We start from the raw sequence: 25138 nt of genomic DNA on the forward strand, positions 1-25138 counted from the left end.
CATGATTAATGTGGTCATTCTCAATTCCACGGCCATGCAATTAAAAAATAAGTTTTTGAGACACTTTGTGCATGGGAAACTTTTCACCAAGCCCAGGACAAGAGAAGAAGGGTTGGTTAAGAGGACTGAGTGGCTAGCAGCACCCTTTCTCTCCCTCCAACCTGATGACCCTGCCCTGGATTGCTTTCTGCAATGGTCCCTGGAAGTCTAATGCCTCCCTGCTGACCCAACCACCTTCCCCCCAAATTAAAAAAAAAACAACACCACCACCACAAAAAAACTTACCCTGGTAGTCTAGAGACTCTCCTCCCTCTCTTTCACCATTTCCAAAAAATTCCTTGATGTCTAATGGCACCCACCCTGTAGTGGGACCCCCACCCCACGACCTGTTGCACCCAACCCCCCAGACCTGCACCTTAAATGAGGCAGGAATAATGCCCATTCGCTCCTGCTTCCAGAACCAACATCTTCAAAAATGGAAGCATCTGGCTCCCCCGTGGTCCTGCCTCATTTAAGATAGGGGGACCTGGGCAAGGGGCCATGGGTTGGGAGATCCCACTAACACCAAGGAGGATTTTTAAGCTAAGTTGAGTCAGGTCAGGGGGGAGGGGGAGAGGGTCGATATTCAGCCAGCAGTGATCAGCGTTTTGTTGATTGCCGTTGGTGTTGTGCCCAGAAATTCAATGCCAGGCCATGTCCAGGCTTCAGCACTTAATTTCCAGGTTTCCAGAGCCAGCTACCCCATAGCTGGTTAAGTGCAGTATTCAGCACTTAACAAGTTATGGGGCACTGCATAAAGATAGGACTGACTTTTATGCAGACCTGTTCATGCAGTGACCTTGGCCAGTAAGTGCTGAATAATGGAACTTAACTAATCCAGTGCTGATTCTACCTCCCCCCCCCCCCCCGGAATGCTCCCAAAATAGCCGGGATTGCCTTAAGCCCTAACTGGTCATTTTCAGCGATACTAACTAATTAAGTGCTGCTAAAAATGACCAGTTAGCCCTGAACAGGTGATTTAACCTGCCAGGAGTTCTTTCTGGTCGTTTAAATTGCTTTGAATATCGACCCCAGGGTATTTTGAGCTAGGAAAGGAAGGGGGCACTAGACTACCTAGGTTTGTTTTTTTTAAATAGCAGAGGATCGGGTCGAATTGGATCAGGCGGAGTGGAGTGGGAGGGGGAGAGGAAGATCTTGGGATTTCTACGACTCTTGTGGTCGATGCAAATCACTAGATGTTTTTTTTTGTAAATGTCACCCTTCATGTTAGTGCCTGAGCCAGTCATCACTCAGACACTGACAGAAAGTGTGACATTTAGCAATGAGCTGTTGATTACTGACACAATTTTAATGTAGCAGTAAGTTGCATGATTATTGCTTATATCATGCTGTGGTATTCATTCAGTGTTAATTTCGCTCTACCAGGAAGCCTTCTGTATCGGCCCCCCAGAAAGACCTTGGGGAGTTAAGAGGTCAAATATTCAGATAGCAGTGTTGATTTTGGTAGCTGTTAGGTCCTTATACTGGATGTGAACTACAAAGGCGATCTTGCATATTTCACTACCCAGGAGGACAGAGTGTAATGGAGGAAGATAAACTGCCTTGGATAAGTATTGATATCCAACCAATTGCCACGCTCTACGGCTGACAGCTATCATATTATCTGTAGTAGTGTGGACAAAATAACTCATCTGATTATCAAAGGTATGGTGTTACTACGAATTTTCAGCATTATTCTATAATCCAGATAGGACCACTGACTGTGCAGTCTTTAAAATAATATTCAGTTTGAAGAGTACTGAGTTCAAGCAATTAGACCAAATTTGGCTCAAATTCTGCTGGTCTAATCTTCATGACAACAGACTTTAAAGAGTACCACCATCCATGCCAAGTATACCACACGACCCCATTATCAGTCATTGCTGTGTATGGGCCGTTATAGTACAAACCATTCAGATTGGCAGAGTGACACCTGGTGGAAACAGAAAAAGCACAAGTTAGCAAGAGTAATTAACAGTATTCAACAGGGATGTGGATGGGCAAAAAATGCAGTCAGTTTTCAGAATTTTCTAGCTTTATCTAAATTTTCAGGTGTGCTTTTGGTTTGTTTCACACAGTTTTAATACTTTTTGTGCATGCATTAGAGGATTTTAAAAAGTGTAAAACTGACTGTATGTAATTCATAGGTTTACATACCTACAATTGCATTAATGCATACTACCATTAAGTCACCCAAATAAAATGAATACGCGCTAAAGAATACACGTTACTAGTATTCAAGCAAGCTATGCTTATGCAGTCAGCTGTTCCAGTAGTGTCAAAAAATATCTGCCTATGTCCAGTAAGACTTTTGAATAAATCAAAAGCCACTGATTTCTAATTTTGTTAGCACCTAGATCTGCCATATTTTCGACAGACACTACATTGGGAACAAGGAAGCTGTTCCTGGCAGTCTGAAAGTTACCTGGCTCCAGGCCTGAAACTGAGAGGCAGTGAGGCACTAAGGCATGGAGTTATTCTATACTACTGGTTTGTTTGCTGATACTCTGATTTAGATTGGACTTATTATTGCCTGACTTTTCCTAATACTGCTTGCTGCTGGAAGATTGACCCCCCTTGGTTGGCTCTGAAACCCTCAGACTCTGAGCAAGCCCAGCTCCTGCACACACTGGGGAAGTTAGTACTCTGGTGTCCTATAACTTTTGCACGGGGCCTGCAGCCTGATACATTGTCAGGAAGAGGAGGCGGTTTAAAAAAAAAAAAACCTTCAGTGCTAAGTAATGATGGGGAAGGAAGTTACACAAAAATAGAATGGGAATTTCAGTCAAATATTACATAAATTTTGCTTAGATGTAGTTCTGGCTCCTTACATCATAAGGCTTCACTTGTGATCAAACACAAAGTATTGTTTTGTTTTTTAAGGTGTAGTCCTTGACTATTTCCAGAAATTTTTCCTCCTTCTGAACATGATACAGAAAGCCACACAATAGAGCTGGCTCAGTTTGTGGCTTCTAACACAAAATTAATGATATAAAATGCTACTGCTATGCAGTAAGCAATAAGCATGCAAATTACTTCATAGCTCATTCCTAAAAGCCCCCTTCCTGCCAGTGTGAGTGGTGATTGGCTCACACATTGACAGGAAGAGTGACATTATTTAAAAATAAAAAAAATAAAAAAATAATGTGCACTCTGACCCAGCTTTCTGCTCTGGCCCCTGTAATCTCCGGTACTCTAGCAGGTCCCTCCCTATTCCCTACCCAACCCCCAGCCAACATTTTAAAAATCCATGGTGTCTAGTGGCAACCCTCTCCCCCACTCCCAAGGAGATCCCGGAAAAAGGCAGGAATAATGCCCACTTGCTCCTACTTCATGTGTCGCCATCTAGGAGGATGGTGATGACTGACCCCACTCGCTGCATCTTGGGATTTACTGAGTGGGGTCAGTCTGCTAAATAAGGAAATTTTTTCCTTATTTGGTAATCTCAGCCTACACTACCAAATAAGAGTATTTGGAAGACTGACCCCATTCTATACATCCCAGAATGCACAGTGTGGGGCCAGGTACTGCCTTTTTCCAAGATAGAGGTGCTGGAAGAAGAAGCATTGCTCCTTCCTCTTTTCAGGTATGCCCTAGCAGGGGTCTATGTGAATATCTGAAGAGGAGGTGCCACTAGACACCAGGGAATTTTTTTAATGATGAGGAGGGGGTGTCAGTCTGCCATTCAAGGTAATTTTTTCTTCTGCCTCAGGATAGATCGGGAGAGGGAATGAGGCCACTAGATCACCAGGGATGGGAGCAGCTCATCATCAGAACACTGTGCACAGAACACATTTAAAACTTTTTTTTTTTTTGCAGAAACTACAGAACATTGTACGCCAACCCTGTTTATGACCTGAGGCAACACAGATTCACTAGAAGCAGGCCTTGTGAGACAAATCTGGTTAATTTCTATGACTGGGAGTTAGATCGAGGGAGAGTGCTAAATGTGGTGTATTTAGATTTCAGCAAAGCCTTTGACAAGGTTCCACATAAACTACTAAATAAACTGAGTGCCCTCAGTATGGGATCTAAAGTGACTGACTGAGTTAGGAACTGGTTGCGTGGAAGGCGACAGAGGGTAATGGTAAATGGAGCTCACTCTGAGGAAAGGGATGTTACCAGTGGTGTACCACATGGTTCAGTTCTTGAGCTGGTTCTTTTTAATATTTTGTAAGTGATATTGCTGAAGGGCTGTCTAGTAAGGTTTGCCTGTTTGCAGATGATGCCAAAATCTGCAATAAGATAAACACCCTTGATGGTGTGGATAACATGGGGAAGGACCTAACAAAGCTTGAGGAATGTTCTGGAATTAGGCAACTAATATTTAATGCTAAAAAATGCAGGGTCATACAGTTTGACTGCAAAACCCCGAGGGAATGGTATAGTTTAGGGGTGAAGAACTTTTGTGCACAACAGAAGATCTGGACTTGGGTGTGATCATATATGATGATCTTAAGGTGGCCAAAAGGCAACGGTGAAAGCTAGACGCATGGTTGGGTGCATAGGGAGAGGAACGGACAGTAGTAAAAAGGAGGCGATGATGCCCCTGTATAAGACTCTGGTGAGACCTCAATTAGAATATTGTGAACAATTCTGGAGACCACATCTTCAAAAAGATGGTCAGTGGTCTTCGTCATAAAGCATATGGGGACAAACTTAAATATTTCAATATGTATAGTTTGGAAGAAAGGCGGAGAGGAGGAGATATGATAGAGACATTTAAATATCTATGTGGTATAAATTCGCAGGAGGCAAGTTTCTTTTAATTGAATGGATGCTCTGGAATGAGAGGGCATAGGATGAAGGTGAAAGAGGACAGACTCGGAAGTAACCGTAATGGAAAGGGAGTAAATTCATGGAATGGCCTCCTGGTGGAGGTGATGGAGACAAAAACTGTATCTGAGACAAGTACACAGGATCTCTAAAGGAGAGGAAGGGATAGTAGATGGCATGGATGGGCAGACTGGATAGGCCATATGGATATCGTCTTTATCTGCCTTCATTTTTCCAAGTTTCTTCACTGACTCTCCATATATGACTAACCTTTTTTTTATGCCTTTTTCTTTTGTGTGTGTGTGTGTGTTTCCTTCTTACTTTTTCATTCCATTCTAAAGGGCCTCTGGAAGAAATATTTATTTATTTATTTCGTATTTATTTAGTTTTTACTGAACACAAAATTAGTTTAGCTCAGTAGAATTTATTTACTTAGCTTTTCTGTAGGAACATCTTTGTAACGTAATAAAAGGGTAATTCTGTAAGCTGGCATCTAATGTTAGGCAGCAAATACACATACAGGTTATAAAATACTAGCACTTACGTACATCACTAGCACCAATAACTGATATATGCACACAAGTGCTAGGTGTTATTGTATAAAATATGTGCCAAAATCACTTAGCGTGTAACTTCAAGAGGGGGTATACACATGGGTGGGCCATGGGCAAGTCACTAAGTGATGCACACAATGTATAGAATACTATCAGTTCAACCCATTGCATGGCGTATTTAGGCATGCCATGTTGCATCAGCCATTGACCTGCCATAAGTGAGTATACCTACGTTCTGGCACACTAATGCACTTTTATGCTAGTGTTCTTTAACAGCTTAGGCATACCCCAAAGCTGATATATAATTAGAGCTAAGTACGCCCTATTCTGACAACTAAATGTGAAGCCAAGTGTGAGGGGGTTTATAGAACACTGTCCCTCACCCTTAGGAAAAGTACACCCTGATAGTCAGGACCACCTTAAGAATAGTCCCTCCGACAGCCAGGGCCACCTTAAGAGCACTGGTCCCACCCTGGGAGGATGTGAACTGGAAGGGGCGGAGCCCAGACCTGGCAGTATAACAGACAGGGCCAGGCTGAAGTTAAGGAGACCCAGGGAGAGAAGAGTTGAATCCCCCCCGCCCCCCCCGCATCAGAGCTGCCAAGGGAGTCCAATTTTTGAGAGGGAGATTGTGGGACACGCCTCCAGCCCTGCCCACTCTGCCCCAGCCCCACCCACTCCACGTCCTGGCTGCAGAGTCTTCTCCTCCTCCAATTCTTTGCAGCACCAACAAGCCACCTTCCCCTCTGTCAGCAGCAGGAGATGCTTTAATAAAATGTCATCTCTTGTTGCCACAGCACCAGTCTCGCGATAATAGCTGTGAGATTTCGGTCTTGCAGTAGCATAGCAGAGATACCAAGAGTGGCCCATCCCAAAGCTGGCGATTTCAGCCCAATAAATGAGGTTTTCTTTTCATGGGCCCCAGCCATGTCTTACACCAGATCTGGCAGATTGTACATTCCAAAAACTGACATATTCTAATCAATAAATAGAAAATAAGATTTTTTTGTTACCTTGTCTGTCACTTTATTTTTCTAATTGTGCTGTCCCAGTCTATGGTTTCTGCTTTTCTCTTAACTCTTGCCATGGTCTCCTTGTCCATTTTGACATTTTATTTTTCTCCATGATCACCTTCCCTCTACATTCCTAACCATTCTGTCCAGCATCTCCCCTGTCCCAGTTCTGAGCCCTCCCACCATGTTCAACATCTCCACTCTCTGTCCTTATTCTTGTCCTGTCCAGTATTGCCATTCTGTGTCCCTGTCCTCCTCATTTGGCCAGCATCAACCCTCTGTCCCTATGCCTTCCCCATCCTATATGTAAAGCATCAGCCTCTGTGTCAATTATCCCTCCCCATGTCGAGCATTGCCCCTCTGTGTCCCTTGTCCCTCCCCACATTAAACACTGCCCCTCTGTGTACCTTATCCCTCCCCACATCACCCATCACTTTTCCCAATTCTCCCACACCACCTTTCCCGCTTCCACTATCAGCATGTTTGTATCTCTCTGCCACTGCCAGCTATCTAATGCAAGCTTCGCAGTCAGAGGGATTGACAGATGGTCGGATGGGGAGCAGAGCGGAGGAAGGGAAGAACGCCAGATTGCGGGTGGAGAAAAGGAAGAAAGCTGGATTGCAGGCAGAGGAAAGAGAGAGACAAGGAAAAAAATGACTTCCTGCCTTAAGACTGCTAAGCAGGAGTTTTTCTTTCCCCAGTGGGAGTGTGGGAGATGACCTGTGAGAGACTTGGCAGGTCTGCAGCATATGATGTTGAAGCTACAGTTCCATAATCATGACCTGGCTGAGATAAGCCATTTGTTATTGCCAGATTGAATTTAGTAAGTTTTGCTTTGAAGTCTGGCTAGAACCAAGAACTATTCAGCTGTCCTCAAAGTCTGTCATAAAGAGATTAGCAGTTGACAGGGCAAACGATGCCCCCCACGGCAACTCCGGAAGTTTGCATATAAAAATCATCCTGAAACAAGAAAACATTTTTGCAAAGAGCCAATTCCGTGAGTTTAGAAACCACAATTTGGGGGCTCCTTTGGTCGCCCATTGTAGAGATTCCAATCATTCTTTTGAGGAATTTCAAGTTTGGGCTATTGACAAAGTGTTTGAGCACATCAGGAGAGGTGACCCTAGAAAGAGATTACTTTGTTTAGAACAATGCTGGATTTTCCGTTTACAGTCCCTGGAACCTAAGGGTCTGAACTCTGTCATCCACTGGGTTGTCTTTTTATAAGTAGCAGCCTTGGGCAGCTCTAAATTATTGCTGTTAAATTCATGAATTTTTGCCATTAAAATTATGGCTTTTTGATGCATGCACTTCTCACTTCTTTTTTGATTGAATTTTATTTTTTATTTTTGCATGATCCTATTTGGGTCCTGCTTGTTTTGGTTTTGTGTTTGAAATGGGGCATTTTTGACAGTATGGAGTCTGTTTGTGTATATGCCTTTTCTCTATGGGCTGATATTACGTTGTCTGACTGGGTCCGCGATGATTGGTGGGACTCGGTCGGCCACTGCCTTTAAGATGACCGTGAGTCCAGCTTTTTGGTTTGCTCGTCAGTAACAGTAGAGCATCCCTGTTTGCAGCCGAGAGTCAGTATTACAATAGTTTTGATATTTTGAGGTGTTTTCTTTTTTTTTTTTTGCCTTTTTTCTTGTTTTGTGTTTATGGTTTTAACAAGCCCTTTTTGTTTTATAGCCGTGCAGCCTGTTCACAGTCGGTTTCCTGAACAAGCTACAGAGAAATGGATCCATTGGGACCAGACTGAGCAGATTTCTAACACTGTTGCTGCTATGTGGGCACTGCAGGATTCAGATAAGTTCCCATTTTTTGTGGGACATTGCCAAAAGGGGCTTTAGAGTGTGTAATTGTTATGAAGCACGAGAGCGATTTTGATATTGTGTTTGAAATTGAATACAGAACATAATTGATTTATACAATATTAATTTGCAAAAATGTTTTTTGAAAAAACCTCAAAAACATTCTTTCTAAAATCTCTATTGGGAGGTTTTTGGGATCGGTGATTACTTTTTCACTGTGGTCTGCTAAGAAATACAGTTTCCAGTTGCCACAGTAGGATGAGATCCCTTTCCTCCTTCAAAAAAGAGTAGCCTTGAATCTTCATGTGTGTTGTGTGACAAGCCAGCTTATTTTCGAAGGAGATCGCCAGCCATCTTCTGACACAAATCGGGAGATGGCCGGCAATCTCCTGAACCCGGCCAAATCGGTATAATCGAAAGCCAATTTTGGCCGGCGCCAACTACTTTCCGTCGCGGAGCCAGCCAAACTTCAAGGGGCGTGTTGGTAGGGTAGCAAAGGTGGGACGGGGGCGTGCTCACTAGATGGCCGGCTTCGCCCGATAATGGAAAAAAGAAAGCCGGCCCTGACGAGCATTTCGCTGACTTCACTTGGTCCCTTTTTTTTTCAGGACCAAGCTTTAAAAAGGTGCCCCAGCTGACCAAATGGCCACCGGAGGAAATCATGGATAACCTCCCCTTACTCCCCCAGTGGTCACCAACTCCCCCCCCCCCCCCACCCACTGTATATATATATGGCCGCCCTTGCTCTCAGTAAAATACAGGTCAATGGCTCAGGCTAAAGAGCTAGGCCTCTACAAGCAAATGGCTCATAATAAGAGCTGGGCTTCTCTTAAAAATCCAAAGTCATCTCTGATACAAAATACATTTTTCTGCAGCACAAGCTGAACTGAGTTCTCAGGGAGCTGGCACGGGAGGAGGTCTTTTGCTCTTATAAACATGCCTGGGACTGGCATCAGTGAAGAGTCATGAAAGATGTTTTGGGCTAATGAAAGTAGATAAGGGGGTAGATGTACGTAGTTAGAGAGTACTCAGAGGGAGGGGGAGCTGAGAATAGCTGAGAAGAGCAGAATGACCGATGAAGTCATCTCGCCACCTGTGCTTTGCACCCCTTTTGTGTATAGTTAGAACCTGGGACCTAATGAAGTCACCCTTATCGGTTCCTCATCAACTGATAAGGGATAGCAAGTTCTGCTGACAAAGCTGGATCCCATTGGAATCCATTGGGTTGAGACAGTATAAAGGAAGCACCCCGAGAAGTGTAAGATGCAGAAGGAGAGACAGAGAGAGAGAGACAGACGCAGATACAGAGGCAGATGCTGATGGAGGAGAGAGACAGAGTACCACCGAGAGCTGATGTGTCGTGTGATTCTGTTCCACTGTATGATTGACTGAATTGCTGGTATCCTCATTATTGGGTAATGTATCAATGCTAATTAATACTAATAAACTATATCTCTTTAACTAATTGAAACTGGGTTCCTCATTAATTACAGACTTAGCTACGGCTGAGCCTGTACTGAACTGCCATGAGCAGATTCAAGGTTGGGAAAGCTATATATTTGAAGGGCATATGTAACTTTGCCCAGAGAGAGATGAGACGGGCCACTGCTTCCGCTGCTTGATTAGCAAAGGCAGATTCTGAGAAAATAAACACCACACACACAAAAAAAAAAAAAATAAATATATATATATATATATATATATATTTTATTTTATTTATTTTTTTTTTTTTTTGCCAGCCTCTATGCCAGCCTCAAATGTCATACCCAGCTCCCTGACAGCAGTGTGCAGGTCCCTGGAGCAGTATTTAGTGGATGCAGTGCACTTCAGGCAGGTGGACCCAGGCCCATCCCCCCCTACCTGTTACACTTGTGGTGGTAAATGTTAAGCCCTCCAAACCCCCCCCAAAACCCACTGTACCCACATGTAGGTGCCCCCCTTCATCCCTAAGGGCTATGGTAGTGGTGTACAGTTGTGGGGAGTGGGTTTTAGGGGGGATTTGGGGGGCTCAGCACCCAAGGTAAGGGAGCTATGCACCTGGGAGCTATTTTTGAAGTCCACTGCAGTGCCCCCTACGGTGCCCAGTTGGTGTCCTGGCATGTCAGGGGAACCAGTGCACTACAAATGCTGGCCCCTCCCACGACCAAATGCCTTGGATTTGGCCGGGTTTGAGATCGCCGGCATTAGTTTCCATTATCGGCGAAAACCGATGCCGGCCATCTCTGACATTTGGCCAGCCCCAACCCTATTATCGAAACGAAAGATGGCTGGCCATCTTTTTCGATAATATGGTTCGGGACTGCTCTTTGCGGCACTGGCCAAATAGATGGCCGGCACCGTTCGATTATGCCCCTCAAGATTAGTCAACAGGGACAGAAAAGAGACGGAGGGAATAAAAGCAGGAGTCAAAATGTGAAAAGGACAATAAGCCAGTTAACAAATTAAGAGGCCCTTTTACTAATCTGTGGTAAAAAGTGGCCTGCGCTAGTTTTAGTGCATGAAATTGGTGCATTCTGGGCCACTTTTACTGAGGCAGGAAAAATGCCTTTTTAAAAATGGAGCAGTAAATGGCCATGCGCTAATATTAAAATTAACATGCAGCTATTTACTGCCTGATCCCTTACTGTCACTTATTTAGTAGGCAGTAAGTCCTCATGCGCTACTCGTGTGGTAATCAGGCAGCACATGACAATGTGGCCATGCTGCCAATTACTGCCGGGAACGCCCCTGTGGTAGAAAACAGAAAATTATTTTCTAACGTGGGAAACTGTGCGCGCCAACTTCAGAACTACCGCCGGGCTCCCACGCTACTCCTGTGGTAAGGCCGATTTGGCACGCGGTAACCCTACCATAACATAGTAAAAGGGCCCCTAAAAGGCAAGGGAATATGTCTGATTAAAGAGCCACATTTTCAGGGCAGAATTGAACCTCAGGAGGGATGGATCTGAACACCAGGTTGTTGCTTGAACATCCAGCTACCTACATTCCTGTCACCTTTCTGGATGGTTCAAACCACACACACCTGCTGGTACCAACCCAGTTGGAGAGTTGTGATCTACTTATACTATAGGCTCTGAGGTAGCCACCCTGTATCAACTACAACTCCCCAGAGACCAACTGGATTGATACTGAAAGATTATATATTGTCCAATGAGGACAGAGAAATCTAGGAGGTCTGATGTTTGGGCAACAACCTGACTACTGTTGGCACTGACTGAGATACAAATAGCATAAAAGTCCTGGCTTGGTGCAAATGAGAGGAGAGGGTGGGCTGCAAGCAATTTTTTCACTCCTCCATATTTGCGCCTTGTATGGCCACACTGTTTACACTGCTGCTCACACAACCCTTGGTACAGCACTGTATTCTACAGTATCCATCTTTTTTCTGGCAAGTTTTATTGAGAAATATTTTAATATCAAAAAAGGAATAACCTGTTAAACCACCAGCCTGCTTTGTCCTCTTCAGCACAATTACCCTCATAATTGTCATTGTCCTTGTCAAAGGTACTGAATTTCATTCCCTTGTGGCTGGCCCACCATGTTTCTTCAGGATGAAATCCACCAGAAAGAGAATCACCAGCTGTGCCAGAGTAGTTCCCACAATTCATTAGATAGGAGCTCTGAAAAACAGGAAGGTTACACATAACCAACAGAAAGTGCAAAGTTCTTCGTAACCACTCTAAATCAACATTCTTGAAACCAGTCACATTATACCATGTGCACAGCAGCAAAACCATCCAAATCAAGAGACAGTTCTGTTGACAAGATGCAGTTCAAAGAAATCACTTTTAAAAAAAAGAAGGTGGGGTCTATAAAGAATCAGACTGGTAAGATTTTTAAAGTAAGCACCGCAGGGGGGCACCTGCCTTCAAGGGCGCCGCTGCGGTGCTGTGCCGCCATAACACGCCGCCCTTGGGGGTTTAAATCTTTTATTTACCTCCGTCTCAGCGTCCACGTCATTTCAAAGCCCTGCCCGTCTCTAGCCTTCCCTCCTTTCGTGAGTTCGTTCCTGCAGAGTCCCACCTTTTGACGTCATTTCCTCGAGGGCGGGACTCTGCGGGAACGAACTCACGAAGGGAGTGAAGGCTAGAGACGGGCAGGGCTTTGAAATGACGTGGCCGCTGGAACGGAGGTAAATTTAAAAAAGAGACAAACCACACAGGGTGACAAGAAGAAAAAGAGGGATGTTGGGGGGAGAAGAGGGCGGGCAGGTGGGCATACTGTAAATGGGAGGGGGATGGAGGCAAAGGAGAATCGCTGGACAGGGGCAGGGTGGGAGAAGAGAGAAAGAATATGGGGGGGCACCAACTGATAGTCTGCAGGGGGGCGCCAGAGACCCTAGGACCGGCCCTGTCTAGGGTAATTCAAGTATGTTACATTTTACTATGGTTACCATATGTCCATGGCCAGGCAATTGGGCGGGTTTTGCCAGCCTGCCCATTTGTCCGGATTTGTGGACAAACAGGTTGGCGGGTGGTCACTGCTCGAACTCTCGGCAGCCATTTTGAATCAGCACCAGGAGAAAGACATTCTGCAGACATGCCAAGCAGGAAAGAGGGGGCTGTTTCCTGCCCCAAAGAGGTCACTAGCCTACCAGGGCACCACCCTAAGGTAAAGGAGGGGAGGGGTAGTGAATGGAGTCATGTGGGTGGAGGGAGTCTAGAAACTGTGGGGGGGGGGGATCTACATGGGGGGAAAGAGGGAATCTGTTTTTTTGGGGGGGTCAGAGTGACAGGGGGTGGGGCAGGGTGTGACGGGGCAGGTGTGGTGGGGTCGGGCAGCAGTGCAACAGGGGGTAGGGCATGTGTCCTTTTTTTCTTAGGGCAAATATGGTAACCCTACATTTTACAGACATATCATTCTACAGAAAGTTATCCCAACATGATTGAGATTCTTGGAGACTTTTTTTTTGCATTTTGAAAGAAAACATTTTCAAAAACCATAAGGCAATGTTTTAAAATCCTGGCTCAAAACTCTTTTATCATAGATGACTCTGAATTTTCTTAAGCACAATGCTCCTCCATATGAGCCACTGGGCTTTGCTTCCTACAATGCCTTTTTGCTGAATATTTTTTTCTGTTCCACCAGGGAGACTTCAGGGTTGTGCAAAAATTGATTTTCTCACAGTTTTCACTGTTACGCCACATCTTCTCATTGGATAATCTTTAGCCATATGCTTTGGGGCCCACCAAGACAAGCACTGTGATATGCTCACCCTTTGGGATCTTGCTTGTTAATTCACCTAAATAATCTCTCAAGGGGGGATTTCACTCACCCTCCTTGCTCAAAAAAGTCACAGAGTCTGTGTTGTGGTAAAGACAATGCTCTTGCAACCATTCCTGCATCTTGTACAGCTTTAGATGAATATGAGCAGTTGTAGAAGAGGTTATAAAGATGATGGTGTTGCCCAATAGCCCTCAAAGCTCTTTCAAGCATTTCCAAGTGACACATGTCGTGTCATCATCTATAAGACTGTATGATAACACCACGTATTCAGGGGGAAACATGTACATGTACAGCTCATCAGCATAGGCGCCCCGTATAAGAGGCTTGGGGAGGCTAAGCCTCCCCAGCCCGCCACTGCCCCGCCCCGCGCCCCGCCGTACCTTTAAATATTATAGTTTTGCTGGAGCCGCAGGCAGCCGGCATTGAAGACATCGGCAGGCTTACGCCAGTTCCAGCAGCCTTCCCTTCCCTCGTTGCAAGTCGGATGATGGCTCCGCCCTCTTCTGACATATTTCCTGTTTCTACGAGGGTGGAGCCATCATCCGACTTGCAACGAGGGAAGGGAAGGCTGCTGGAACCGGCGTAAGCCTGCCGATGTCTTCAATGCCGGCTGCCCGCGGCTCCAGCAAAACTATAATATTTAAAGGTACAGCGGCGGGGGGGGCAGGAAGGAAACAGGGCAGACGGGAGAGGAGAGGAGGGTTGCTGGACATGGTGGAAGAAGGGGAGAGGAGGGTTGCTGGACATGGTGGAAGAAGAGGAGAGGAAGGTTGCTGGTTGGAGGGAAGGGGAGAGGAGGGTTGCTGGACATGGTGGAAGAAGGGGAGAGGAGGGTTGCTGGATGGAGGGAAGGAAGGGGAGAGGAGGGTTGCTGGACATGGTGGAAGAAGGGGAGAGGAGGGTTGCTGGATGGAGGGAAGGGGAGAGGAGGGTTGCTGGACATGGTGGAAGAAGGGGAGAGGAGAGGGCAGGGGAGAGGAGGGTTGCTGGATGGAGGGAAGGGGAGAGGAGGGTTGCTGGACATGGTGGAAGAAGGGGAGAGGAGGGTTGCTGGATGGAGGGCAGGGGAGAGGAGGGTTGCTGGACATGGTGGAAGAAGGGGAGAGGAGAGGGCAGGGGAGAGGAGGGTTGCTGGATGGAGGGAAGGGGAGAGGAGGGTTGCTGGACATGGTGGAAGAAGGGGAGAGGAGAGTTGCTGGACATGGGTGGATGGAGGGGAGGGTAGGGGGAGAGGAGGGTTGCTGGACATGGAGGGGGAGGGAGGAGTGAGGAATGAGATGAGATAACAGAAAAGGAAGAGAGTAGAAAAACTGCACATGGATGAAGAAAATAGGCAAAAGCTGGATCCACTGGACAGTCAAGTTTGCGGAGGACCCAGCTTTTACTTACGGATGTAGGACAAGAAATGAAGAAGAAAGGCGGAAAGTAAAGAAATAAATGGAAAGGAAGCCCTGGAAACGGAGTTAAGAGGACAGATAGCAGCAGAATCGGATACTGGGCCAGCACAATCAGAAAAACAAAGTCACCAGACAACAAAGGTAGAAAAGATCATTTTATTTTCATTATAGTGTTTGGAATATGTCCACTTTGAGAATTAGGTGTTCAACATTAAAAGTTTATTTACTTATTTATGACATTTTATCCCACATTAAACATGAATTAGGATGTTTTGTGGCTCTACATGAGAATTGTGATATTATGATCCCTTGTTTCAATATTGTTGACGGTCTGCATTTTCCGTATGGGTGGTATATTGGTGTATTAGGTTCTGCCCAGTGTAATATTTATGGTACAGTAAGGTTCAGAGTGTGTTTTTGCACAAAGTTGTGCATAGTGTTTTGCTGTTGAGCGATTGTGGTTAGTATATGCTTTGAGCAACCACTTTATTCTTTGACATATGATACATAACTAATATCTAAATTTAATAAAAGGTATTAATTGTGACATTTATTTATTTAATTTTTTCTGTGTGTGATCAGACAATTATGGATTTAAGCTCCACCCCTGGCCCCACCCCTAACCCCGCCCCCTTTAGCCTCCCCAAACAGTTGGGCCACCGACCGCCTATGCTCATCAGAGCCTTTAAAAATGCTTGTGGAAGATAGATTTCTTCTTTCGCCAAACCTTCCCCACAATGAATTTAAGAACAGTTTTGCAATTTGTCATTTTATAGGGTTCACTCTAACCTGTTCAATGAATAAAAACATATCTTCTTTCTGTTAAAAATGATCCATGTACCTGCTTTGTTGTGCAGCGTTGGTGTACCACTGAGAGAACCCTAATGCCTCCTGCTTTTGACGCAGGTGCATGTTTATGTATTCTGCAAAGAGGTGGGTAGAATAATGATAATAAAGTACTCTTTGCTATATGACAGTCAAATGTTTTAGAGATTTCCTTGATCAAAACCTGCAGACTCAGTCAGAAGACATCAGTAATATTGCAACATAGTAACATAGTAACATAGTAGATGACAGCAGAAAAAGACCTGCAAGGTCCACCCAGTCTGCCTAACAAGATAAACTCACGTGCCATTTTTTTGTGTATACCTTACCTTGATTTGTACCTGTCTTTTTCAGGGCACAGACCGTATAAGTCTGCCCAGCACTATCCCCACTTCCCAACCACCCGCCCCGCCTCCCACCACCGGCTGTGGCACAGACCGTATAAGTCTGCCCAGCACTATCCCCACCTCCCAACCACCAGCACTATCCCCACCTCCCAACCACCAGCCCTGCCTTCCACCGCCGGCTAAGCTTCTGGGGATCCCTTCCTTCTGAGCAGGATTCCTTTATGTTTATCCCACGCATGTTTGAATTCCGTTACCGTTTTCCTCTCAACCACCTCCCGCGGGAGGGCATTCTAAGCATCCACCACTCTCTCCGTGAAAAAATACTTCCTGACATTTTTCTTGAGTCTGCCCCCTTTCAATCTCATTTCATGTCCTCTCATTCTACCGCCTTCCCCTCTCCGGAAAAGGTTCGTTTGCAGCTTAATACCTTTCAAATATTTGAACGTCTGTATCATATCACCCCTGTTTCTCCTCTCCTCCAGGGTATACATGTTCAGGTCCGCAAGTCTCTCCTCATACATCTTGCAACGCAAATCCCATACCATTCTCGTAGCCTTTCTTTGCACCCCTTCCATTTTTTTCACATCCTTCACAAGATACGGCCTCCAAAACTGAACACAATACTCCAGGTGGGGCCTCACCAACGTCTTATACAGGGGTATTAAAACCTCTTTTCTTCTGCTGGTCACACCTCTCTCTATATAGCCTAGCAATCTTCTAGCTACGGCCACCGCCTTGTCACACTGTTTCGTCGCCTTCAGGTCCTCAGATACTATCACCCCAAGATCCCTCTCCCCGTCCGTACCTATCAAACTCTCCCCGCCTAACACATACGTCTCCCATGGATTTCTACTCCCTAAGTGCATCATTTTGCATTTCTTCGCATTGAATTTTAATTGCCAAACGTTAGACCATTCTTCTAGCTTCCGCAGATCTTTTTTCATGCTTTCAACTTCCTCCGGAGTGTCCACTCTGTTGCAAATCTTGGTGTCATCCGCAAAAAGGCAAACTTTACCTTCTAACCTTTTGGCAATATCACTCACAAATATATTGAATAGAATCGGCCCCAGCACCAATCCCTGAGGCACTCCACTACTCACCTTTCTCTCCTCCGAGCGAACTCCATTTACCACCACCTTCTGGCGTCTGCCCGTCAACCAGTTCCTAATCTAGTTCACCATTTCGCGTCCTATCTTAAGCCCTTCTAGTTTATTCAAGAGCCTCCTGTGGGGAACCATGTCAAAAGCTTTGCTGAAATCTAAGTAGATTACGTCCATAGCCCGCCCTTGATTTAATTCTCCAGTCACCCAGTCAAGGAATTCAATGAGATTCGTTTGGCACGATTTCCCTTTGGTAAAACCATGTTGTCTCGGATCTTGCATCTTATTTGCTTCCAGGAAATTCACTATCCTTTCCTTCAGCATCGCTTCCATTACTTTTCCAATAACCGAAGTGAGGCTTACCGGCCTGTAGTTTCCAGCTTCTTCCCTAACACCACTTTTGTGAAGAGGGACCACCTCCACCGTTCTCCAATCCCACGGAACCTGTCCCGTTTCCAAGGATTTATTAAACAAATCTTTAAGAGGACCCGCCAGAACCTCTCTGAGCTCCCTCAATATCCTGGGGTGGATCCCATCTGGTCCCACTGCTTTGTCCACCTTTAGATTTTTAAGTTGTTCATACACACTCTCTTCCGTGAACAGTGCTATATCTACTCCATTCTCACATGTACTTTTGCCAGTCCATCGCGGTCCAGCTCCAGGATTTTCTTCTGTGAAAACAGAACAAAAGTTTCTATTTAGCAATTAGCTTTTTCTCCTGGCCTGATTTGAAGACTGAACACTCCACTTTCTGCTAGTGCAGTTGTTAAACACCGTTTTAGCTGTGCTGAGTTAATGATTCACAAGCGCACTCACATGAGTGACAGTCATTTTCAAAAACTGAGTTTTACTAAAAGTAAAGCGGATTGAATTGTAGAGCAATAAAGCTGTTGGGATAAAAAAGTAAAAGTACTGCAACCACAATGAATGCAACAGTAGCTGCATTCATTGTAGTTGCTGTACTTTTACTTTATACTCAAAAAGTATTATGTTAGGCTGTAACCTTTTTATACATTTATTTTTGCTTTTGAGACCTTTGACCTAGTACTTTGAACAACACTGAATAGATGCAACCAGTCTGTAATTAGTGTAAAAAAATAAGGATCCTTACGGATTTTTTGGAATAGGTGTAAAAATAATGTGTCCCAAATAACTAGGTTAAACTCCCTGCGCCAAACATAAATTTAAACAATCTGTAAACCAGGTTAAAAAGACTGCAGATGGAGATCTAAAAAGCTTAAGTAGGGCAATTATCTAAACCAGTGATTCCCAGTTTCTTCAAGCTAGTACCCCCTAAGTCAAACAAACAAACAAACTGGATCCACCCCAGGATATTGAGGGAGCTCAGAGAGGTTCTGGCAGGTCCTCTTAAAGATTTGTTTAATAAATCCTTGGAAACGGGACAGGTTCCGTGGGATTGGAGAACGGTGGAGGTGGTCCCTCTTCACAAAAGTGGTGATAGGGAAGAAGCTGGAAACTACAGGCCGGTAAGCCTCACTTCGGTTATTGGAAAAGTAATGGAAGCGATGCTGAAGGAAAGGATAGTGAATTTCCTGGAAGCCAATAAGTTGCAAGATCTGAGACAACATGGTTTTACCAGAGGGAAATCGTGCCAAACGAATCTCATTGAATTCTTTGACTGGGTGACCGGAGAATTAAATCAAGGGCGGGCTATGGACGTAATCTACTTAGATTTCAGCAAAGCTTTTGACACGGTTCCCCACAGGAGGCTCTTGAATAAACTAGAAGGGCTGAAGATAGGACCCGGCGTGGTGAACTGGATTAGGAACTGGTTGACGGACAGACGCCAGAGGGTGGTGGTTAATGGAATTCGCTCGGAAGAGGGAAGGATGAGTAGTGGAATGCCTCAGGGATCGGTGCTGGGGCTGATTCCGTTCAATATATTTGTAGGTGACATTGCCGAAGGGTTAGAGGGTAAAGTTTGCCTTTTTGCGGATGGTACTAAGATTTGTAACAGAGTGGACACCCGGGAGGGAGTGGAAAACATGAAAAAGGATCTGCGGAAGCTAGAAGAATGGTCTATGGTTTGGCAATTAAAATTCAATGCAAAGAAATGCAAAGTGATGCACTTAGGAAGTAGAAATCCACAAGAGACGTATGTGTTAGGCGGTGAGAGTCTGATATGTACAGACGGGGAGAGAGATCTTGGGGTGATAGTATCTGAGGATCGAAAAGCGATGAAACAGTGTGACAAGGCGATGACCATAGCTAGAAGGTTGCTAGGCTTTATAGAGAGAGGTGTGACCAGCAGAACAAAGGAGGTGTTGATACCCCTGTATAAGTCGTTGGTGAGGCCCCACCTGGAGTACTGTGTTCCAGGGGCATAGCTACGTGGGGCCACAGGGGCATGGGCCCCCACAGATTATGCCCTGGCCCCCTCTACATTTGACCCCCCCCTGCCGTCGCCACCCGCCCACCAACGCATCAGGTACCTTGTTTGCTGGCAGGGGTCCCCAATCCCCGCCAGCCGAAGAGTTTTCTTCAGCGCCGGTCGACTCCGGCGCCTTCGTTGTGGGATCATCTGTTTCTGACGCCTTATGTCCTGACCAGGCTACATGCACGGTGCAGGACTTAAGGCATCAGAAACAGATGATCCCACAATGAAGGCGCCAGAGACGACCAGCGCTGAAGAAAATTCTTCGGCTGGTGGGGATTGGGGACCCCTGCCAGCAAACAAGGTACCTGATGTGGCTGCAGTGGCAGCAGGGGGGGTTGCGGTTGCGGCAGCATGGGGGGTCCAAAGTGGCGGGGGGGGGGGGGGTTTGGCGGCGGTGGGGGGAGGTGGCTAAACAGTACCTCCCCACCTTGGGCTCTGGCCCCCCTCCCGCCGAGGTCTGGCTACGCCCCTGTTGTGTTCAGTTTTGGAGGCCGTATCTTGCTAAGGATGTAAAAAGAATTGAAGCGGTGCAATGAAAAGCTACAAGAATGGTATGGGATTTGCGTTACAAGACGTATGAGGAGAGACTTGTTGACCTGAACATGTATACCCTGGAGGAAAGGAGAAACAGGGATGATATTCATATATTTGAAAGGTATTAATCCGCAAACGAACCTTTTCCGTAGATGGGAAGGTGGTAGAACTAGAGGACATGAAATGAGATTGAAGGGGGGCAGACTCAAGAAAAATGTCAGGAAGTATTTTTTCACGGAGAGAGTGGTGGATATTTGGAATGACCTCCCGCGGGAGGTAGTGGAGATAAAAACGGTAACGGAATTCAAGAATGCGTGGGATAAACATAAAGGAATCCTGTTCAGAAGGAATGGATCCTCAGAAGCTTAGCGGAGATTGAGTGGCAGAGCCGGGGGTGGGAGACTGGGCTAGTGGTTGGGAGGCAGGGCTAGTGCTGGGCAGACTTCTACGGTCTCTGCCCTGAAAATGACAGATACAAATCAAGGTCAGGTATACACATAAAGTAGCACATATGAGTTTATCTTGTTGGGCAGACTGGATGGACTGTGCGGGTCTTTCTCTGCTTTCATCTACTATGTTATTATCCTGCTTATTTTTGAAGGAGAAGGACGGCCATCTTCCAACATAAATCGGGAGATGGCCGGCCTTCTCCTAAAGCCGGCCAATCGGTATAATCGAATGCCGATTTTGGCCGGCTTCAACTGCTTTCCGTCGCAGGGCTGGCCAAAGTTCAAGGGGGCGTGTTGGCAGTGTACCAAAGGCGGGACAGGGGCATGATTAACAGATGGCCGGCCTCAGCTGATAATGGAAAAAAAAAAGGCCAGCCCTGACGAGCATTTGGCCAGCTTTACTTGTTCCCTTTTTGTTCACGACCAAGCCTTGAAAAGGTGCCCAAACTGACCAGATGACCACCGGAGGGAATCGGGGATCACCTCCCCTTACTCTCCCAGTGGTCACCAACCCCCTCCCACCCAAAAAAAATTAAAAAACATTTTTTTGCCAGCCTCAAATGTCATACCCAGCTCCATCACAGCACTATGCAGGTCCCTGGAGCAGTTTTTAGTGGGTACTGCAGTGCACTTCAGGCAGCGGACCCAGGCCCATCCCCCCCTACCTGTTACACTTGTGGTGGTAAATGTGAGCCCTCCAAAACCCACCCGAAACCCACTGTATCCACATCTAGGTGCCCCCTTCACCCCTAAGGGCTATGGTAATGTTGTACAGTTGTGGGGAGTGGGTTTTGAGGGGGGGTTGGGGGGCTCAGCACCCAAGGTAAGGGAGCTATGCACCAGGGATCATTTTGTGAAGACCACTGCAATGCCCCCTAAGGTGCCCGGTTGGTGTCCTGGCATGTGAGGAGGACCAGTGCACTACAAATGCTGGCTCCTCCCACAACCAAATGGCTTGGATTTGGCCGGGTTTGAGATGGCCGCCATTAGTTTCCATTATCGGTGAAAACCAATGGCGGCCATCTCTAATGCCGGCGATCTCTAAGGGCGGCCCAAATGTTGAGATTTGGCCGGCCCCGACCGTATTATCGAAACAAAAGATGGCCGGCCATCTTGTTTCGATAATACAGTCAGGTACGCCGCTTAACGGGGCCGTCATTAGAGATGGCCGCCCCCGTTCGACTATGCCCCTCCACGTTACTATGAATACCCCTGACCTCCAATCATAGATATTTTGAAATGGACATTGTATTAACAAACAGCTAACTAACGACAACATACATAAAAAATACAGGTCATTGGAAATGTCATACTGAACAAGACACAGTTCACATGCTCTATTATATTTCACTTCCGTAGAAACTGTCTGGCTCCTTGACAGATGTTATGTTGTTCTTGCAAACTGAGTACAAATGAACAATGAGACTTACAGATGAGGCCCTGTTTTTAAAAACAGGAGAAAAGAAAGTTCTTCACAAAAGTGGAGAACTTGCCTATAGAGACAAATCAGGTTCCATGTTTCATTTTCCCAGAGAATAAAAGATGAAATTTGATTGCTCACTATGGGCAGCTTCTCCAAGTTTGAGAAGAACTTTTGGTTTGTTTGGGGGCTTTTTTTTTGTCTGTTTGTTTTCATAAATAGGTCCCAGTGAACCAAGGCACCTTTCTATACACTTACCAAATGAAAACTAAAATTAAGTTGCACATAGTAATGACACAGAAATGCAAGCTGTCTTCAGAATATACAAGGAATGCAATGACAGACATTTAAACTCGTGTAGCCTGCTACCTCTTCTAGCATTCTGTGCTTAGAAAAATTGGAAATAGCAGTTAGCATGGTTTATTATATTTCATACTCATGTCTAACACCAGCTCTGGCAGATGTACATTCTAAAAGCTGATATATTCTAATCACGACATAGAAAATAAAATTATTTCTTCTACCTCTGAAGATTGGTCAGTTTTGTAATCTGGTTTGTTTTCCTCTTTCAAGCCTACTACTACTACTACTATTTAGCATTTCTATAGCGCTACAAGGCATACGCAGCGCTGCACAAACATAGAAGAAAGACAGTCCCTGCTCAAAGAGCTTACAATCTAATAGACAAAAAATAAATAAAGTAAGCAAATCAAATCAATTAGTGTGAACGGGAAGGAAGAGAGGAGGGTAGGTGGAGGCGAATGGTTACAAGTGGTTACGAGCCAAAAGCAATGTTAAAGAGGTGGGCTTTCAGTCTAGATTTAAAGGTGGGCAAGACGTAAGGGCTCAGGAAGTTTATTCCAGGCGTAGGGTGCAGCGAGACAGAAGGCGCGAAGTCTGGAGTTGGCAGTAGTGGAGTAGGGAACAGATAAGAAGGATTTATCCATGGAGCGGAGTGCACGGGAAGGGGTGTAGGGATGGACGAGTGTGGAGAGATACTGGGGAGCAGCAGAGTGAGTACATTTATAGGTTAGTAGAAGAAGTTTGAACAGGATGCGAAAACGGATAGGGAGCCAGTGAAGGGTCTTGAGGAGAGGGGTAGTATGAGTAAAGCGACCCTGGCAGAAGATGAGACGGGCAGCAGAGTTTTGAACCGACTGGAGAGGGGAGAGGTGACTAAGTGGAAGGCCAGCAAGAAGCAGATTGCAGTAGTCTAAACGAGAGGTGACAAGGGTGTGGATGAGGGTTTTGGTAGAGTGCTCGGAAAGAAAGAGGCGGATTTTACGGATGTTGTAAAGAAAGAAACGACAGGTCTTGGCAATCTGCTGGATATGAGCAGAGAAGGAGAGAGAAGAGTCAAAGATGACCCCAAGGTTTCGAGCTGAGGAGACAGGGAGAATGAGAGAGCCATCAACAGAAATAGAAAACGGGGGGAGCGGGGAGGTGGGTTTGGGGGGGAAAATGAGAAGCTCGGTTTTGGTCATATTTAATTTCAGGTGGCGTTGAGACATCCAGACAGCAATGTTAGACAAGCACGCTGAAACTTTGGTTTGGATGCAAGGTGAGATATCAGGGGTAGAAAGGTAGATTTGGGAGTCATCAGCATAGAGATGGTAGGAAAAGCCATGGGATGAGATTAATGAACCAAGGGAAGAAGTGTAGATAGAAAAGAGGAGGGGACCAAGAACAGAACCCTGAGGTATGCCGACAGGCAGAGGGATAGAAGTAGAAGAGGATCCACCAGAGTGAACACTAAAGGTGCGGAGGGAGAGGTAGGAAGAGAACCAGGAAAGGACACAGCCCTGGAATCCAAGTGAGGACAGGGTATCGAGAAGTATGCTGTGATCAACAGTGTCAAAAGCAGCGGAAAGATCAAGAAGAATGAGGATGGAATATTGACCTCTGGATTTAGCCAGTAATAGGTCATTGGAGACTTTAGTAAGCGCAGTTTCGGTTGAGTGGTGAGGGCGAAAACCAGATTGTAGTGGGTCAAGAATAGCATGTGAGGAAAGAAAATCAAGACAGCGGCGGTGAACAGCACGCTCAAGTAATTTGGAGAGAAAAGGAAGGAGGGAGATGGGTTGGTAATTAGAGGGACAAGTAGGGTCGAGTGAAGGCTTCTTAAGGAGAGGTGTGACCACAGCATATTTAAAGGCAGCAGAGACAGTCGCAGTGGAAAGTGAGAGGTTGAGAATGTGACAGATAAAAGGAATAAGAGCAGGAGAGATGGCATTAAGAAGGTGGGTGGGAATGGGATCAGAGGAACAGGTGGTACATTTTGAGGAAGAAAGGAGAAGTGTAGTTTCCTCAATAGTAACTTCAGGAAAGGAGGAAATGCCATCTTGCTGTTTCTCTGAAGCTAGGAGGATCCCTCCCCCCCCCCCCCCCCAAAGACACAATAAGAAGGGCTCAGTGGCCCCCTACATATCACCCCCAGACAAGGCCGATCAACCTATGGACCAGGTGAGGCACTGGCCCAGGGCGCCGGTTATAAAGGGCACCAAAATCTCAGTTCAGTCAAATTCCTAAAGGGATAGATACTGGACTGGGATATTGGCACTCTATTACCAGCACCCTAAGCCTCATCTGGTCCGGCAAGGGGGGGGGGGGGGGAACTTGAGAAAGAGAAGGAGATAATGGATCACAGGTGGGGATGGGGGCAGAGTGGAGACACACATAGCAGATTGCAGGTTGGGTGGGACCAATGAAAATGTTGGCTCAGGGCACCACAGTCCCTTGAGCCAGCCCTGCCCCTAGAGCAACAAGAGGAGCTTGGTGGCCCCATCATATTACCTCTCAGTGGAGCTTATAGATTGCAGCCTCCATGCCCCCCTCGCTGTTTCTCCAAAGGTGGAAGGATCCCTAGAGAGACTCAGGAAGAAGGACTCAGCAGGCCTGTGATATTATTATTAATGACATTTATATACTACAATTATCCCAAACAAGTTCGCTCCCACTCTCAAAGAATCTTACTCCTTCCCCTCTTGCTACCCCCAAATCTGCCCTCTGTACCTCACCCCTTCCTCTCGCCACCATCATCATTTTACTCTTGTTGTACCCACTCATATCAACCCCTCAGTAAAGGGTTTTTTTTCTGTACCCAGCACTGAGGTTGCAAGTTCTGAGCTGAGGAACTGGAGCAGGGCTGCAGCTGCAGTGTGATTGGGTCTCCTAATCTGACTGCACGGCCAGGGGTTTGGAGGAGGTGAGGGGCTGGAGCTGCTTTCTGGAAGTGGTGGGTAAGCA

At 45.9% G+C, this 25138-nt stretch overlaps 1 protein-coding gene across 1 annotated transcript in view; it reads right to left on the minus strand.

The window, feature by feature from the left end:
* Window positions 1-1077: 1077 nt before the first annotated feature.
* Window positions 1078-25138, minus strand: part of FGL1 (fibrinogen like 1) — a 113911-nt gene continuing 89850 nt past the window's right edge. The window contains exons 8-9 of the mRNA XM_030191463.1: window positions 11629-11816; window positions 1078-1972 (exon numbers count right to left, since the gene is read on the minus strand). Coding sequence (XP_030047323.1) covers window positions 1813-1972; window positions 11629-11816 — 348 coding nt within the window. The 3' untranslated portion in view covers window positions 1078-1812. The remainder of the gene's footprint in view (window positions 1973-11628; window positions 11817-25138) is intronic.

This window comes from Microcaecilia unicolor, chromosome 2 (assembly GCF_901765095.1).
Source record: "Microcaecilia unicolor chromosome 2, aMicUni1.1, whole genome shotgun sequence".
Classification (NCBI taxonomy): domain Eukaryota; kingdom Metazoa; phylum Chordata; class Amphibia; order Gymnophiona; family Siphonopidae; genus Microcaecilia; species Microcaecilia unicolor.